At 40.5% G+C, this 15522-nt stretch overlaps 1 protein-coding gene across 3 annotated transcripts in view; it reads right to left on the reverse strand.

Annotated features, from left to right (window-relative positions):
* LOC138299526 (phospholipid-transporting ATPase ABCA1-like) overlaps nucleotides 1-15522 on the reverse strand; it is a 2649159-nt gene that overhangs the window by 1916434 nt on the left and 717203 nt on the right. For all 3 annotated transcript variants that reach the window (XM_069237840.1, XM_069237822.1, XM_069237830.1), the window contains exon 12: nucleotides 10737-10934. In XM_069237840.1, coding sequence (XP_069093941.1) covers nucleotides 10737-10934 — 198 coding nt within the window. The remainder of the gene's footprint in view (nucleotides 1-10736; nucleotides 10935-15522) is intronic.

The following is a 15522-nucleotide window of genomic DNA, read 5'->3' on the forward strand; positions in this document are numbered from 1 at the left end:
CCTCTGGTATCCTTTACATTCCCCTCAATGGCCATGATGTTTTGGGGTCCTTGGTGACACTCCTAACTGTCTCCCTATTGCTGTGCTCACTGTGTCTGCTTCCTCCTGTGGCTTAGGCTTTTGGAAACAGCATGCACTGATCCACTTCCTGGATGTGAGGTCATCAAGCTGCTCCAGAATGCAAAAATAGCTAATTGTGATTACTAAATTGCGATTCGCTATTTTATGGAATCCCTATTTGGTAATCGCAATTTGTGACATTTAAGTAATCGCAAAATATTTTGCTACTACTGTGTTGCATCGCATTTTGCAAATTCCAAATAGCGAGTCGGTAAAAATTGCTATTTGGTAATCACAAATGCGGTGCTTCATACTTATGGCCCCAAGTTTTTATTAGTAAATTAGCGGTACAGAAGTAGCATATGACAACTAATAAATCTAAAGTTTTAAAGTCTTATCAGAGAAAAATAACGTAGAAATGAATATGTGCACTTTTAAATTGTGGTAGACATTTGTCCCTACCAATCGTATTTTGATATCACGTTTATCATGAAGACATGCATTTGCATTTTGAGTGAATTATTGATAAATATTAATCTGAAAAGTATTATTTTCAAGTAGAAATGATAGAAATAGAATGTACTATGAATATTAGGTGAATTTGAATTAAACACACTTATGTTGAATTAAATAAAGAAAATTAAATACATTTTTAGAACTGTTCTAACAAAACATGAATAATGTTTGAAATTAATTTACTTTGCGTATTTGATTTGATTATTAAGGCGTGCAAAAGATTTTATTAATGTATGAATTGTATTAAGGTGCATTAGACTTTCTAAATGCCTGGAAGGTGTATTTTGCAATCAGTCATGGAAACTTTTACTTGTTTATTCTGTCCCCTCTGACCTGCATACTTTCCCTGGGCATAAAATGTAATGTTGAATTTTCTATTGTATCCCAGGAGAAGAGATATATTTCAGATGCAATAATGCAACACTATTTGTCCTAGCTGTCAAATGGAGCAGGAAGACACAGAACTCACATGAAAGAATATTAGTTTAATTTACTGTGGATCAAGTGAAAGGAAGGAACTGTATGTTTCAAATTATTGGAAAATTTAATATTTTGGCAGAACAATATGAAGTCATAGTATGGAAAATTGACCTTTGGTGAAGAAAATTTCGAAAGTTGCAACCTTGGTGATGCCATCTACAGGGATTGGATGCTGAAACTGACACCCAGAGTGCGCCCACCTGAAGGACCATACAAATGGATTTTGGTTATTCTAATTAGTGAAGAACTTTGGAATTGAAATCAGTTTGTCTTGGGATTTCCTTAGAACCAATTCCCCCCTGAACCTTCTTGAAGTCAGAGTATGTCGAGCTCTTCGGAAAATCAGTTCCATGTCTGCTGTCACATTCTCTTCCTTAATTACCCTGAGGAGTTTTCTCATCATAGTCATAATTGTCCAATGTGGTTTCAGTACTAATAAGGTCAACTAATTCTGAACTTTTGATCTGTCCTATGTGCAGCCCGTGTTCTGTATTGTCCTGATGCTGCTATCAACCGGTGCCAGAAGATGGTGACGTTCTGTCTCAATGAATCAGTGCTGTTTGCTGTTCCACAATGAGAGGTATAACTAAATGTGGTTTCTTGTTTTCCCTTTCAGTTAGTCACTAACACCAGCCTATTTTTGTAGTGAATTATCCTAGTTAGATGTTTTCCAAATTATTTATTGTCCTCTTTTATTTTTGCTTTTGCCCATATGTGTCAGCCTGTTCCCACACATGCAAGTCACAATTCTGGTTAGTGTTAGGAGTGGCCTAGCTCTGAAATTATTTGTGAAAATTGTATTTTGATGATTTACTGATGTCACCATCATCTTCTTTGAATTCTAATAATAATGTGTATTTTGTGTTGCTGCTAATCTACATAATTCTTTTGGAGTGTGTAGCAGTATTGATGTTTAGTAGGTTGAATCTTTTCAGACGTTTTAGTCAGCCTATTGCTTTCATGTATGTTTATAATTTAGTTTTGCACACCATTTATGTGACATTGATTTTAGGATTATAATAAAGCTTTTAAACTTTATTCAAATTGGAGTTTTGAATTAGTATTGAATTATTCATAGTGTCTGAAATTATTTATGGTCCAATGTCATTGATTTGTGATTGAATGTTTCTGACTACTACTTCCTTCACCAAGTCAAAAAATTCAGTCGACCTCCAGAGGGTGATAGATTGGTGTTGGTGTTGATGTGTCTCACTCACTACCGAGTGCTGGTGATGGTTGACCCCGGAACTGTAGATTAGGAATTTTTCAGGGCCCCACTGCTACAGCACATCCCTAACTCCTGTCCTTGATTTCCTGTTGGATTGGTTATACTCTCTTTCTGATAATCCATGTACAGTTGCTGCTGATCGTAACCATGCATTTGCACTTGCGTCATTTTTGACTCTATGTATCCTATATTGTACATGGCATTGTATTCCATGTGTTCTTTGAAATTTCAATAAAAAATTATAACAAAAAACGAAAAGATTTGAGGACTGAATTGGGAGGCAATCAAAGACTTTTGTGAAACTAAAAACCTAAGCTTATGAAATTAGAGCTAGAGAAGATCAAGCGCCAGTGACACGTAAAGTAGACAGCCCCTCAAACATCCCCTTCACAAATATTAGCCATAAGCAAAAAAAACATAAATTCTAGTGCCAAACCATTGGATCCTTCTGTCCAAACGTTTTTAGGACCAAAAGAGATCCTTAGACGTAACTGTTTTTATTGGATCTTGGCCAAGTTTTTGTCATCCAGTTTACAGTGTTGAAAATAACTATGAACAGAGATCAGCAGACCTTTTTCATCCTAAAACAAGGCCTTTTTAAAGGTATAAAAAGAGTAATAAAAAAAAGTAGTGAACTGGACAGTCATTGTCAAGATTTAAACACACCTGTGATTCGTGTAAAAGGAAATCGCCCCCTGCAAGAATATTATGGGCTCACACAGATGTCTGTCTTGAACTCATTGTTTAATATTCTGTTAGCTGGATATAATAAACCCAATCTGTGATCTAATACTGAAGTACAATTACAAGTACGGCAATGTCTCTTGGAATTTTGCTGATGTAACTGTAACCTCAAATCAGAATACCAGGATTGGTAACTAACGATAGTTCTAGTCTTACATGAGAGCGCCACCCTCTGGTGTTAGTAGTACAATGTAGCACTCCTGAGCTCCACAGGTATATGTTATCTCTACCTTAATTTTATGTGTCCCTCACATTCTCTTGCTGTAGATCAGATATTGGTGTTGGGGCCTCAAGTGTGGCAAAGGTGCCAGGATAATAATTCCCCATGACGTTTCTTTCTACCCTATGTATAGCACAAAAACATCACAGATAATATGATGTTCACTGAGGGGCGAATAATTCGTCCTTCTGTCTGTGAGGTATTACATCTCGCGTCTGCAAGCAGAAATGTGCTGGTGAAGGAGAATTTTCATACACGCATTTTCGACATATATCTGAATTTCCTGAACCAATTCCAAATGAATTCGGCTGACTCTCATGCCACCTTTCAATAAATATTGGCGGAGCTCTTTACAGCATGTACAACATGTTTTATTCACCACGAGTGGAAACACCAGGGTTTCTAACATTTTCTTCTTTATGTGATTCTAAATCATCCTCAGTTGGCATTCTTTTCTAAGAGAGATTGAATACTTTCCAAGGGCTGCTGCACCTGAGCCTCATAATAATGAGCCCCTTTCTCCAGCTGTGGTATTTGTTTGTTTTTGTCTGCGTGGTGTGATGTTCCACAACACAGCAGGGCCCTGAGACTAGTACCTCTGAGAAGAAAGGTGAACGCGCAAGGAGAGTGGTGTGTGTCTTTCACAAACGGTAAAATACACACCTGCAAGCACCATGCTGTACAGGAAACATCTGTGTGATTTAGAGGCGGCAGAGTACGACAGGCACATAGAATGTCTGCACAGGAGAGGTGCTTATCATATGTTTTTCCAATTGTTACCGTTTTTGATTCTGTCTTTAGTGTGAATGTTTTGACGTTAATACTAATAGCAGAGTTTCGCCTTTGATTCTCACACTTTCTTTTTACATTAGCCTTCAATGTTGGTGTTCCTGCGCTACAATGTGGCTAATGAATACAGCGAGATAAGTCTTTGTTGCCCTCACTTGTTTATCACTGATTCGTATTAAATGCAGAGACCCTGCTCAAATCTAAACAAATACTTTACAGCTGAAGACTTAGGAGCTTATTTACAATATTTTGGCTCAGGGCAGCGCAGTAAGGCTTCTCGCGGTGCTGTCCTGCGTCAAAAGAAAAGGGTGGGATTGTGCCATATCTACGAGATATGGCACATTCTTGTCCTCTTCCACTGCACTGGTGCACAATTAGCTGCCATGCGCCAAAGCAGACACACTTGCTCCATGGTGCAAAGGTGCCTGCTTGTAGGAATTATTGTTTTTGTGCAGGAAGGAAGGCCTTCCTGCACAAAAACAATAAATGGAGGCGTTTTCTTCCTTCTATGTGTACTGCAGAATGCCGGCGTATGGTGTATTCATTATATTGGGGACTACCAACTCTTTGTGAATTATTGTCTCTGAGGTCAATTGTGGAACATTTAGGAGTTGCTTCAAAAAGTTATTCTCTTGTCTCTGCAAAAACCAGTGGCTTTCAAATACCCATAGACCTGTGCCTTGTAGTGCTGGTGTGACAGAGAACAGAGGATCAATATTTCTTTAATGGGTTTATCATCAATTTTGGTAGCAAAGCTGAATACCCCCTGTGTAGTTATCATCACAGTATTACTTACTACTAGCTCTTTTTGGGCACACCAGTCGTCATAAGAAATAAATTGCCAACCCAAATATCTAAAATTCGGGGTGTCGGTGATCCAGGCACCTTTAATATAAGAAGGGTGCATCTTAAGCCTCCCATTGCCACAGCTCATTGTGAATGTTTACTTTAAGCTTATCTTCAAATCCTGCTTCTCCAATATTTCTGGGAAAGCATTAATGAGACTCCGGAGACACAGGGGACTTTGAGATAATAAAACCACAGCATGATCTATAAAAGTATCGGTAACGGCCATTGGCCAACTCTCAAAACATGGATACCAAGGGATTTACTGGCTTATTTACAAGGCCCTTACGCCACCATAGCATCACTTTTTTTCAATGCTGTGTCAGCGCAAGCAGTCCCCTACACTGCATCACATTTACAAATTGGCGCAATGGGACCATTACTCCAGTTTGTAAAGCCTTGTGCCACATTATGCCTGTGCCAGGTATAATATAATCAAGGTAGGCATTCCCAGGCAAAAAGAAATGCAGAACTGGTAGAATAAAATTTACTACATTTCAATGCATTGTTCTGCAAATTCACTGCATCAAAAATGTAATGCCTGTTCAGAGCAGGCATTAAACTTGCTTTTTCACCTGGGAGCCTTCCTTGCATTGCAGGGTTAGCATCATTTTTTTTTTACACTAGTCCAGCAGTGCGCAAGTTTAGCACCACAGATGCATCAGAATTTCAGAGGCATCTGTGCAAATGTGTGCCATGGAGCACTGTATTGCAAATACAACACATCCATGGCATCGTTAGGGGGTCGCAGGGCAGCGCAAGAAATCTGACCCATCGGAGCCGATGCGTCAGATTCTTGTAAATGGGGCCCTCAATTTTTCTCACCAACACCGTTAATATAGAGAGAAAAGAAAAAGAGCAAGCACACTTCCCATCTTCACTCCTTTTCTCATCTTTAAAGGGCAAGTTCATTCTCTGGATTGTCGAAATTGCATCACAGAAATGTAAATCCATCTGCAGCAAAGATATCTCTTAACCATGTCTCTTGAAAAGCACACAACCTGGGCTGCAATTATATATTCACTCCAGTCATCAGCTAAAAATATGTTTGCCAGCACAGCAACATTCCTTGATACTAATGTTATCTCAGAAAACCCCTGAGTATAAGTACTTATCTTTAAAGTATTCAAAGATTCCTGACTGGCATTATTTAGCGATGTGTTGGTATTTATTTCCGCTCTCTCAAGTATTAATCATTGTCTTATCCGGGGAGGAGAGTCAATCAATTTCCTAAAGGAGGTCTGGGGGGGGGTCGATTATGGGTTGTCAACCCATGGTTTTATGCATTTGAACAACCAGTAGCTCATTCTTTATGGTTAAGGAGGTAGAAAATCTGCTGGTTTGCAGACGAAACTGAGTGAAACAGTTTTGATTTTTTCTGCCCGGTGAGAGCCATGACAATGCATATTCCACAGGATTGAGACTGTATGTTGTATGATATGGAGATGTTGAAAGTTCAAAACAACACAGTTCCCATCATGGGTTTTCCTGGTATTTCCTACACATTCAGCTCTCCTCACCATCAAGATTTCCTAGTATAATTTGTCCAACATGAGAGCCCTTTGAGATAACCATTGAATGGCTTTTTTATGAGCTCCTAACATGATCTGCACCCAGGCGAGACCTACACGTACCTCAACATGAGAGTCAATGGTCACTCATCATTGTCTCCTCCACCTGGCAGGCTAAGGGGCTTGGGGCTTGAGCTCCTGCCCTCTGTCATGGTTCTAAGCAAGAAGAAAGTGTCCCGTGCTGTGGGAATCACCGGTGCCTTAAGTGCACCCACTCAATGTTGTCTCTGCATCCTGGCAGGCAAAGGAGCCTGAGGCCTCTGATCCTGGCCTTGTTGTGATTCTAAGCAGGAAGAAAATGTTGCATGCCACAGGAATCATCGGTGCCATAAGTGCACCCACTCAGCCATCATGTTTTCATGTGAGGATCCAATCTCTTCAGTTCAATACATCGGCTTTATGCATTGTTAATCACTTCCTGAATCAGCCCAGAGGAGTATTTAAGTCATACAATCAGGTTATTGGCTCTTTAGGTGAATACTTCCACCTTCCAGTAAATGCTTCATAAGAGTATATGAAGAAAATATTTTGCATCTAAAAATGTACTCAATCCACCTATATTTTGTCACATTGAATTAGTCATCTCATACTTACATTGTATATAAACTCAGTCTCTTTGATTCGTTTTTTCACTGCACGACACATTGGTTTACTTTAGTGCAAAACAAATAAAGTGTTAGGGAAATCAAAGTCTATTCTTCTAATGGTTTGATAGGGAAATGCTAATTTAACATTCCTTGAAACTACATTTAAAATTCGAGCTTATGATACAATTCAGCACTTCTGCTATCTCCCTTGCTCCTGCCACAGGTTCACTGCTGAAAAACAAATTCAAAGCACCAGCATGATTGGCAAAGTCAATAAGTCTAGAATATAACTAAAATTCAAGCCAAACCTATTGGCATCACCAAACAGGATCAAAGTCCAGAACTAGCTCCCTATGCCTGCTGTCCCCACTGTGTTTTCTTTTTCTCTAAACGTTTCCTGGATATTCCTTATTTGGCAGAGTTAAAGGTGCCTCTAGCTTCTATGGACCTTGTGTAGGTAGCTCAAACCCTACTTCTTTCAAACCATTTTGATGGTGCCATTTAGGAACATCCTTGGTGTGTCTTTCAAATGAGGACAACCTAAAGGGTAGCCCCCAATTTTACTCCAGCTGTACAAGTCTTGTTGGTGGCAGCTAATTATAATCTTCGTTCCAGAGGCTTGAGTCAGACAACGAACACTTTGAGTTTCATGTTTTGTAATGACTGTAATGTTCATGAACATTACTCAATAATTGCTGGTGTAAATGTTAATGAGCATTGGTACAAGTGAATTACACTAAATAGCTTCATAAACATTGTTGGTGCAGCTGTTATTCGAGTTACTCACAACCATTGACCAATATATACCAAAGGATAACGATGGAGTTTGAAAGAAGTAGGGTTTAAGCTACCTACACTGGGTAATCCAGTCGCCTATTTCTTCATTAATTAAATGCTGTGTGCTTTATGAGCCTCTTGTGCACCACAACGCTTATAAACTGTAGTAGAATTAGGGCCACAACTGGTCACAGCTGATACCACTGTGACCTCCAATTCAGGCCCTTCCCCTTCTAGTGTGATCGCAAATGTTAACACTTTAACCAATCTCAGTAGTTGTCTTGCTGGATACTCATTCTACAAGAAGGCTCATCTAAATGGTAAGTGTATTATCTTTGAAAACGGTTATATTCTAATACTCTAAGTTCTCCAAGAGCTGAGAGTTATATTTACAGTTGCCTCTTTCCTACAAAAATCACTCTGCACAGTTATAGAGGAAATGTGTTGTTAGTGTGAGCTGGGGCATAGATTCTGTCAAAGGGTAATGATGCATCAAACCACATTTCTACCTATAGAACTGCAAACAAAACCAAAGAAAGTGAATGTTTTAATAATTTCCTAAAAAACTTGAAGTATATCATCAATGTTGTGTCCCTTTAAGAACACTAAGGGCCTTATTTAAAGTTTAGTGGAGGGGGTTACTCCATCACAAACGCGACTGAGATCCCAGCTGCCGTATTACAATTTCCTAACAGCCAATGAAGATTGTAATATATCTGAAGGGATATCTGTCACATCTTTGATGGAGATACCCATCTGCCATATTCTAAATCAGGCCGTAGGTCTGTAAGCAGGTCGCAGCAGCACTACATTCACCAATAAAGATACAGCTGAATCCAAATAGATTCTCTTCTTGTATGTCATTTACTTTTCTCAGTGGCTTAACCAGGAAAATTATGATACTAAAACCAATGATACATAGGAAACAGAAAAAATCCATTCTCTTAAGCTGAGTAGACCAATATTATCCAAGAACAAAGACTGTGATGAAACACATCAGTAAATGATGGAGAGAGTTGTGGTAATAGTCAGATGTGTTTTTCTACTAGCACCTAAACCCTGCTCATGCTGGTGGGGGCCAATGTCCTTCATTTTATGACAAGACTAATGCTTTACTCTGCAGATCTAAAGCACATCTGTTATAGGCTGGCTATCATAAGCCATTAGTTTATGTAAGTATGTCTGAAACAGGTACTCACAAAACTAGTTGTCTACATTCATGATATGATATCCTTCATCTTTCCTGGCAAAGAAAGAACATAAGAATCTTTCGCCCCGAGTTAGCTCAAACAGCAGAGATATCCACTTTCAGATACCTCATAGCAACCTAACACATCAAGATAAAGAGGGATATGAAACTGACAGGAAAGTCATTTTATAAAAGGGTCTACATCCAGCACTCTTATGTTTACAGCATTTTCAAACGCAGTACAACAAATAAGTGTACAATATGTAGACAACATGGGTAAAATATAAAGCCCAAAAAGGATACAATGTACAAAACATTTCTGTGTATGCAAATACAGAGATTCGCATTCTAAAAGGGGTTGGTCCTCAAAATAGTATTTTCAAATGTATTAAACTCCTTTCGGGAGCAAGAACAACCTTCCCAACTCACAAAAGGATCTGTGAATTGTTATTAGGCGATGGTACGAGAGGGGCACACCCTTCTAAAAGGGAGTCACAATGACACCCATCAACAGCGGGTGATCCATTTGCTTTGAACTGCTGATCAGATACTGACATCCGAGTTGGGGTAACATTATCTTCCCTGTTGTGAATCATTGGTCTTGGGAGAAGAACACAGTGACTCAAGGGACTAATGAATGCTTCCCTTAATGTCTTCAAAAAAGGGAAACATTTTTAAAGCAGCACCTCCCCCTCCAATGCTTTTATAGATATTGTTCCAGTTTGGGAATGCAAACCGGTTCTTCTAGCATCAGCACCTCCATGGTCAGTGGAACATTGAGTACTAGTAAATTACTACTCTATGTGTCGTAGGATGAGGCTGCCATTTATGTTACCGGAGGGAACAAAACGTAACACAATACAACATGTGCATTTGTAAAGTATATGTTCGTTCTTTGTGGCATCCTGGCACCGAAAAACAGATGTTTATTAGTACCCAACTTACTAGTACTCATTTATCGACCTAAGTCAGGTGAAAGGCAACTGAAAGTGTGCACTCACGGAGCATGTGGGCTTTCCTCCAAGGCAGCTCCTGTAGGGCAAGCAGGAGTAGGTCAAGAGTTAAAAACTTTAAATAAGGAGGTCTGTATTCTAACAAGGTGGCAGAATAACACCTAGGCCATAGCAGCTGCTGTAGGTTCAAGCAAGCCAAAGCTCATGAGACTCAAATGCAATCGATTTGACTGCTGACAGTAAATTAGACCGAACAATCAGTTAACCCATTTATTAAGTGTGAGAAATTAAGGGGAAAATTCCAAAACTTTTTGACAAAGTCCATCCAGCTTATTGCCCAAAAGAAAACTTTTTGATCGGGGTACTTAGGTTATGCGGGCTTGGTGGGGGGGGGGGGGGGGGGGTGGTATTGATAGAGTGGCCCTTTCACCAGCTTAGCCAAAACACATTCTTTATAGATTTTCAGGAGCAAGAAAAATCATTCGGCCCTGTAAACCACATAATAAAATACACAACAATATGATGGCTAAGGAAAAACGTGAAGACCTTCAGAAAACCAACCACTTATTTTCGAAAACAAGAGAGGGGGAGAGAGTGAAAGAGAGAGAAACCAGGAAGCAAAGGTGTAGTAAGAGTTCTGGTTCACTCTAAGCACGACTATGAGACAAGAAATTAAGATCTGAAAATCTACGATGTAGCTTAAATGGCACATTGGTAATGGCAATATGTTTCATAATCCATCTTTAAACGAATACATAGGTTCAAATAGTACACACCCCAAGAAACTTCGTCATGGTTTGGATCGTATTTGTTGCATAATTATACGACGTTCTCCAATCATAAGGACGTGCCCCAGGAGGTCGCGTTTCAGATGGACCATTGTACAAATAATTAGCGATAGATTTAGCAGTCCAGCCAGTGCCATTCAGCTGGATGTCCACTAGGGTAGCCAGGACCGGGATTTTTAGCATCTCCTTCAGGGGAAATAAGACAAAGAAAAAATACAGAGAATACATTTACATTTCCTTGAATCACATAATATTTGAAAACAACTTTCGTGTTCCTCAAATGGATAATATCAGTTTGCAAAAAATAACATACCTATGTACTGTTACCCTGTGCTGAATAGTCATTTAATTAAAAGGCAATAATTGGAACTGCAGGACCTCACTGGAATGAAAGACGCAAAATTATTAGTCTCCTACTGAAGTAGCGAAGGTTCAAGTGCTGTATTCTTTTTAGGACTCTCCAATTGTCCTCTGTTGGTATTCCCATCATGATCAGTGACAAAAATCATGACACAGCCATATTCATCATTTAGTTGCGTCGCACCTCCACCATGCAACAGGGTGCAAACGCGATGAGGCTAATAAGAGCGATTTATCTTCTCACGCAAGGCCACCTTGCTTGCCCCTAGGGGGATTGATAAATCTGGAGTAACGCAGTACAGTGGAAATTGCTGCATTGTATTACTCTGCCCAGGGTGGCATTCCATGGGTGGTGCATGGGAACAGGCGTTATCCATGGATTTTGACACGTTTGACGCGTTCCCAGATTTAGCATAAGTGGTAGACCTGGGAATGCACCAAACTGCTATGTCTTCCCAGGTGAGGCATAACAAGGAGAAATATGTTTATTTCTCTTCATTTTTTCCTCCTCTTTCTATGTGTGCTGCAGAATGTAGCAGACATAGAAAGAGAAAAAAAGTGCCTCAGGGGATAGCTTTTGAGCAGGACGTTGCTCCTTCCTGCACAAAAACAATACTGCTTACAACACAGGCACGCTTGCACCATGGTGCAAGAGTGCCAGCGTTTGTAATAGACAGTTCATTGTGTGCCAACCCTGGGTATAGTGTTAAGTACCGCACATTCTTGCCCTTTCCCTATCACATAGGCAGTGCAGGAAGGTGACCTGCTACCCTGGACTGCGTGATAATTTTATAAATATACTGCTAAGTGCTTTGTGCAATTGATCGTGCAATCACATAGCTTCTGTATTACTATCTCATCGAATGTCATTTGTATGTTAATCTTCAAGTGAATCTATTGTGCAGGTGATTTTTTAAATCAAAACAGACCACTGCCGAACCATTTATTTTTCTACCTAGGAAGGAACCACTGAACCACTGAAGGAATGGCGTAACTGGGCAGGAAAAGTGATCAAAAGCAGAGGTGAAAACTCTCTGTATAAATCAGTGAATTATGCCACTGGCTGTGTAATCTACACTTGGATTTATCAGCTACTCTGCTTCTCTCTCATTCACTTTGCTTGTTTGGAGTATCTGGTTTTGAATGAGGATATGATTAACTTTTCCAAACGAATATGAATCAGGATGGCCTGTATTACACGTAGTGCCGTGGGGTTCAAAGGAGGGGCTGTAAACACTTGTGCGTCCCCTTAGGTAATAATTATAACACTGACACACATGTAGCGCCAGTGCTATCCTGAGAGGACATTCCCCCATTTGCATGGTGGAGTGGCCCCATGTAATCAAGGAAATCACTTTGTCTTTGCAAACACATTGGGCCTGATTCTAACTTTGGAGGACGGTGTTAAACCGTCCCAAAAGTGGCGGATATACCACCTACCTTATTACGAGTTCCATAGGATATAATGGACTCGTAATACGGTAGGTGGTATATCCGCCACTTTTGGGACGGTTTAACACCGTCCTCCAAAGTTAGAATCAGGCCCATTGTATTACAGACACAGACGCAAAGGTAAACATGTCCTTGGGATCCGCACTGATGTTCCACCACAAAAAAGGTGGTGCACTGTTAGTGCGCATCCGAGGGCAGCCTTCTTGAGAGATAAAACCAGGGACCCCCCAGACATCCTCCTTGCATCTAACCCCTCTGCTTTGAAGCAGCTTTAAAGCAGTCGCTCCATATTTCCCTGAATGTACTGCCACAGGGCAGCAGGGGTTTACAACTGCCTTTGGGGCAGAGCATTCAAGGTAATAGGGCGCAGTGGCCTGTTTGCACTCGGGTAACAGCTTAAAGGTGAGCCATTGAGAAAACAATGGCAGTCCACCCTATATGTAGTACAGGTCCAGGTTGCACATTGAAAGTTTATCTGTTACAATGGTTGTACCCTTTCAAATTTAAAATATTTTTATTGATCAATCTGTCAATCATTTAATTGATAGATTGGTCAATCTTTCATTCAATTGATAAAATGAGCAAGTACCCAATTAATCAGTTTACCAATAATTCAATGTTGCATTCCATTGATTATAAAATAATACAGCAGCTAAATAACACAATCTTCTAACAGCATTAAAAACTCACATTAATGGGTATATTACAAAATTACGATACAATTACAAAGGACAATCAATGTTTATTGTATTAGAGTTTTCAGCAAGCACATGGAAGACAATGGGGAACTATATAAGTATCAAAGAGGAATACAGAAAGCCAGTCGCAGGGGCGTACATATCAATTGTGCGGCAGGTTCAGTGACCCCGAGATCCAGTGGCAATCAGTGGCTAGGAAGACCATTTTCCTTATTTGCATAGTGCCCTTGGCCCCCTGCTAAGCCAATGTCCAGCAGCTGTCATTGTGACAGACAATATCAACCCTCGCATATGTATCAACCAGCTTCCCATTCAGTCAGTTACACAATCCAAATCGCAAGAATTTAGGGGTGTGGTCTGTACATGGCTGCAAGTTACTTAAGCGAAATGTATTAACATTTCTTTAAGGAACAAGAGTCACACACGTTAAAGCGCCCAGGATCGTGATGTATGGTATCACGCAGCTGTGTCTTAAAGGAGGAAGGACTTCATTACGGATTCCCCAGTCTAATGATGACAGTCTCTGATTCTAGCCAGTATCGCGACATCTTGATCCAGGGGTTGCAGTTTATGTCCCCCAGCATTAAGAAATAACACTAAGGCTTGGGAATTACGAGAACAAAGACATATTTTATTCCATTCTGGGAGAAATAACGGGCCCCAGTCTGCCCACATTTACTGCCTGCTTGGGACAGGTAGTAAATTAGTGAATACATTGTTTTTTAAGGGCCATTGTGGGGGGGGGGGGAAGTGGGACGGCAGTGTGGCTCGTTTCAGCTAAGGTGAGAGTTTACTGCTCTCCCAATAATGTTGTAAGCAGTAGGAGGAGCCAGGTGCAGACGATACTCGCAAAGTGATTGGGTCTGGCTCACGTGGACCGTGCAATCCTGGACTCGGACATTTGAGCACTGTTAGAATACCTGAGATCGGTGTCACTCCCTCGCCTGTCCGGGATAGCTCAAGGTTTATATGGTGTACCTCTCAGCTGGCTTGGTCATAAGAAACCTGTCTCACAGTGGCCCATCCTAGGTTAATATGTCAGAAGACCAACCCTGCTTATGACACGCCCTAAGATGCAAATTCTTCTGTGTAGTAGTGGCTTGCAAGGAACAGCAGATCCATGCACGAAAAGGATCAGTGGTCCCCAAATACAGGGAGGAAAAAGACACCCTGTAAATCATGGCAATATATATCTTTCTACAAAAAAGGATCCTGCTTTGCAAATGTTGTTGTGAAATAGAATAAAATGCCAACTGGCTCCCATGACAATGCAGCTGACCCTCATTTCAATTTTTATGATACATTCAAGATTGTTGGTTTGTGGGGAATTGAATAGGACTGATGGTTTCTGGTTGGTGAAGTTGGTCTTAAAATTAATAGCTGCTACAGTGACTGAATTATGGGAAGATTGTTAACGGTTAGGGAATGTGGGAGGGAAGAAAGTTACATTTGTGGTTGTCAATGTATAAATGAGAGGGGACAAGACTGATTATTGCTGTGGTGTAGGAAAGTGCATACAATTAAACAGTAAGATTATGGTTTGGTTCAATGGGAAAGTGATGATTAATGCTGTGTTGGGAGTGCATTGGAGTAGAGATGGGAAGAACCAATAGTTTTGGGATATGTGGATATTTCTCTCTGGTGGATCCGTGGTGGTGGTGCGGAGTAGAAATAGGATCTACAATACAAATGTGCGGGAGAGAAGTAATAACAGGAATTATTTGTTTGTGCAGGAGGGCATGAATTATGATTGCTTGTTGCTGGCTTGTAAAGGAGGACTGATGATTGTTAGGGAAGGAGCACACAAATGAAATGTGCTTAACAGAGATCTATTTCCTCAACCCCTGCTTATGAGCATGGGAGTGCTGTGGCCATTGGCTTAATATATGTGCATGCTGTGCATGAAGAACAAGTTACCTTTGGTAGTGCCTTATCTGGTAGGGACTCTGTCTAGCCACTGATGACTTTTCTTAGCCTATTCCCCAGGAGTCAGATTGAATCTTGAACATCTTGAGCAGTACCCCTAAGTACCAGTAGGTGGCAACAAACAGCTTAGCACCTGCAGAATAGGCATCGTCCACACCAGATATGAGATGCACTGTGCTTCTCTAGGCACCACTCTTGCACGGTGACTTCAGTTTGTGACTTTTTCTGAGCCATGGCAGAAGATTAATGGCCAGTGTGCAGATTCTAAGGGCCTTCAGCGGACCTTTTGGATGGAAAAGCTTGGTTTGCAGAATGGGAAAGATGGGAGGGTTGGAAAG

This window comes from Pleurodeles waltl, chromosome 1_2, assembly GCF_031143425.1.
Source record: "Pleurodeles waltl isolate 20211129_DDA chromosome 1_2, aPleWal1.hap1.20221129, whole genome shotgun sequence".
Taxonomy (NCBI): Eukaryota; Metazoa; Chordata; class Amphibia; order Caudata; family Salamandridae; genus Pleurodeles; species Pleurodeles waltl.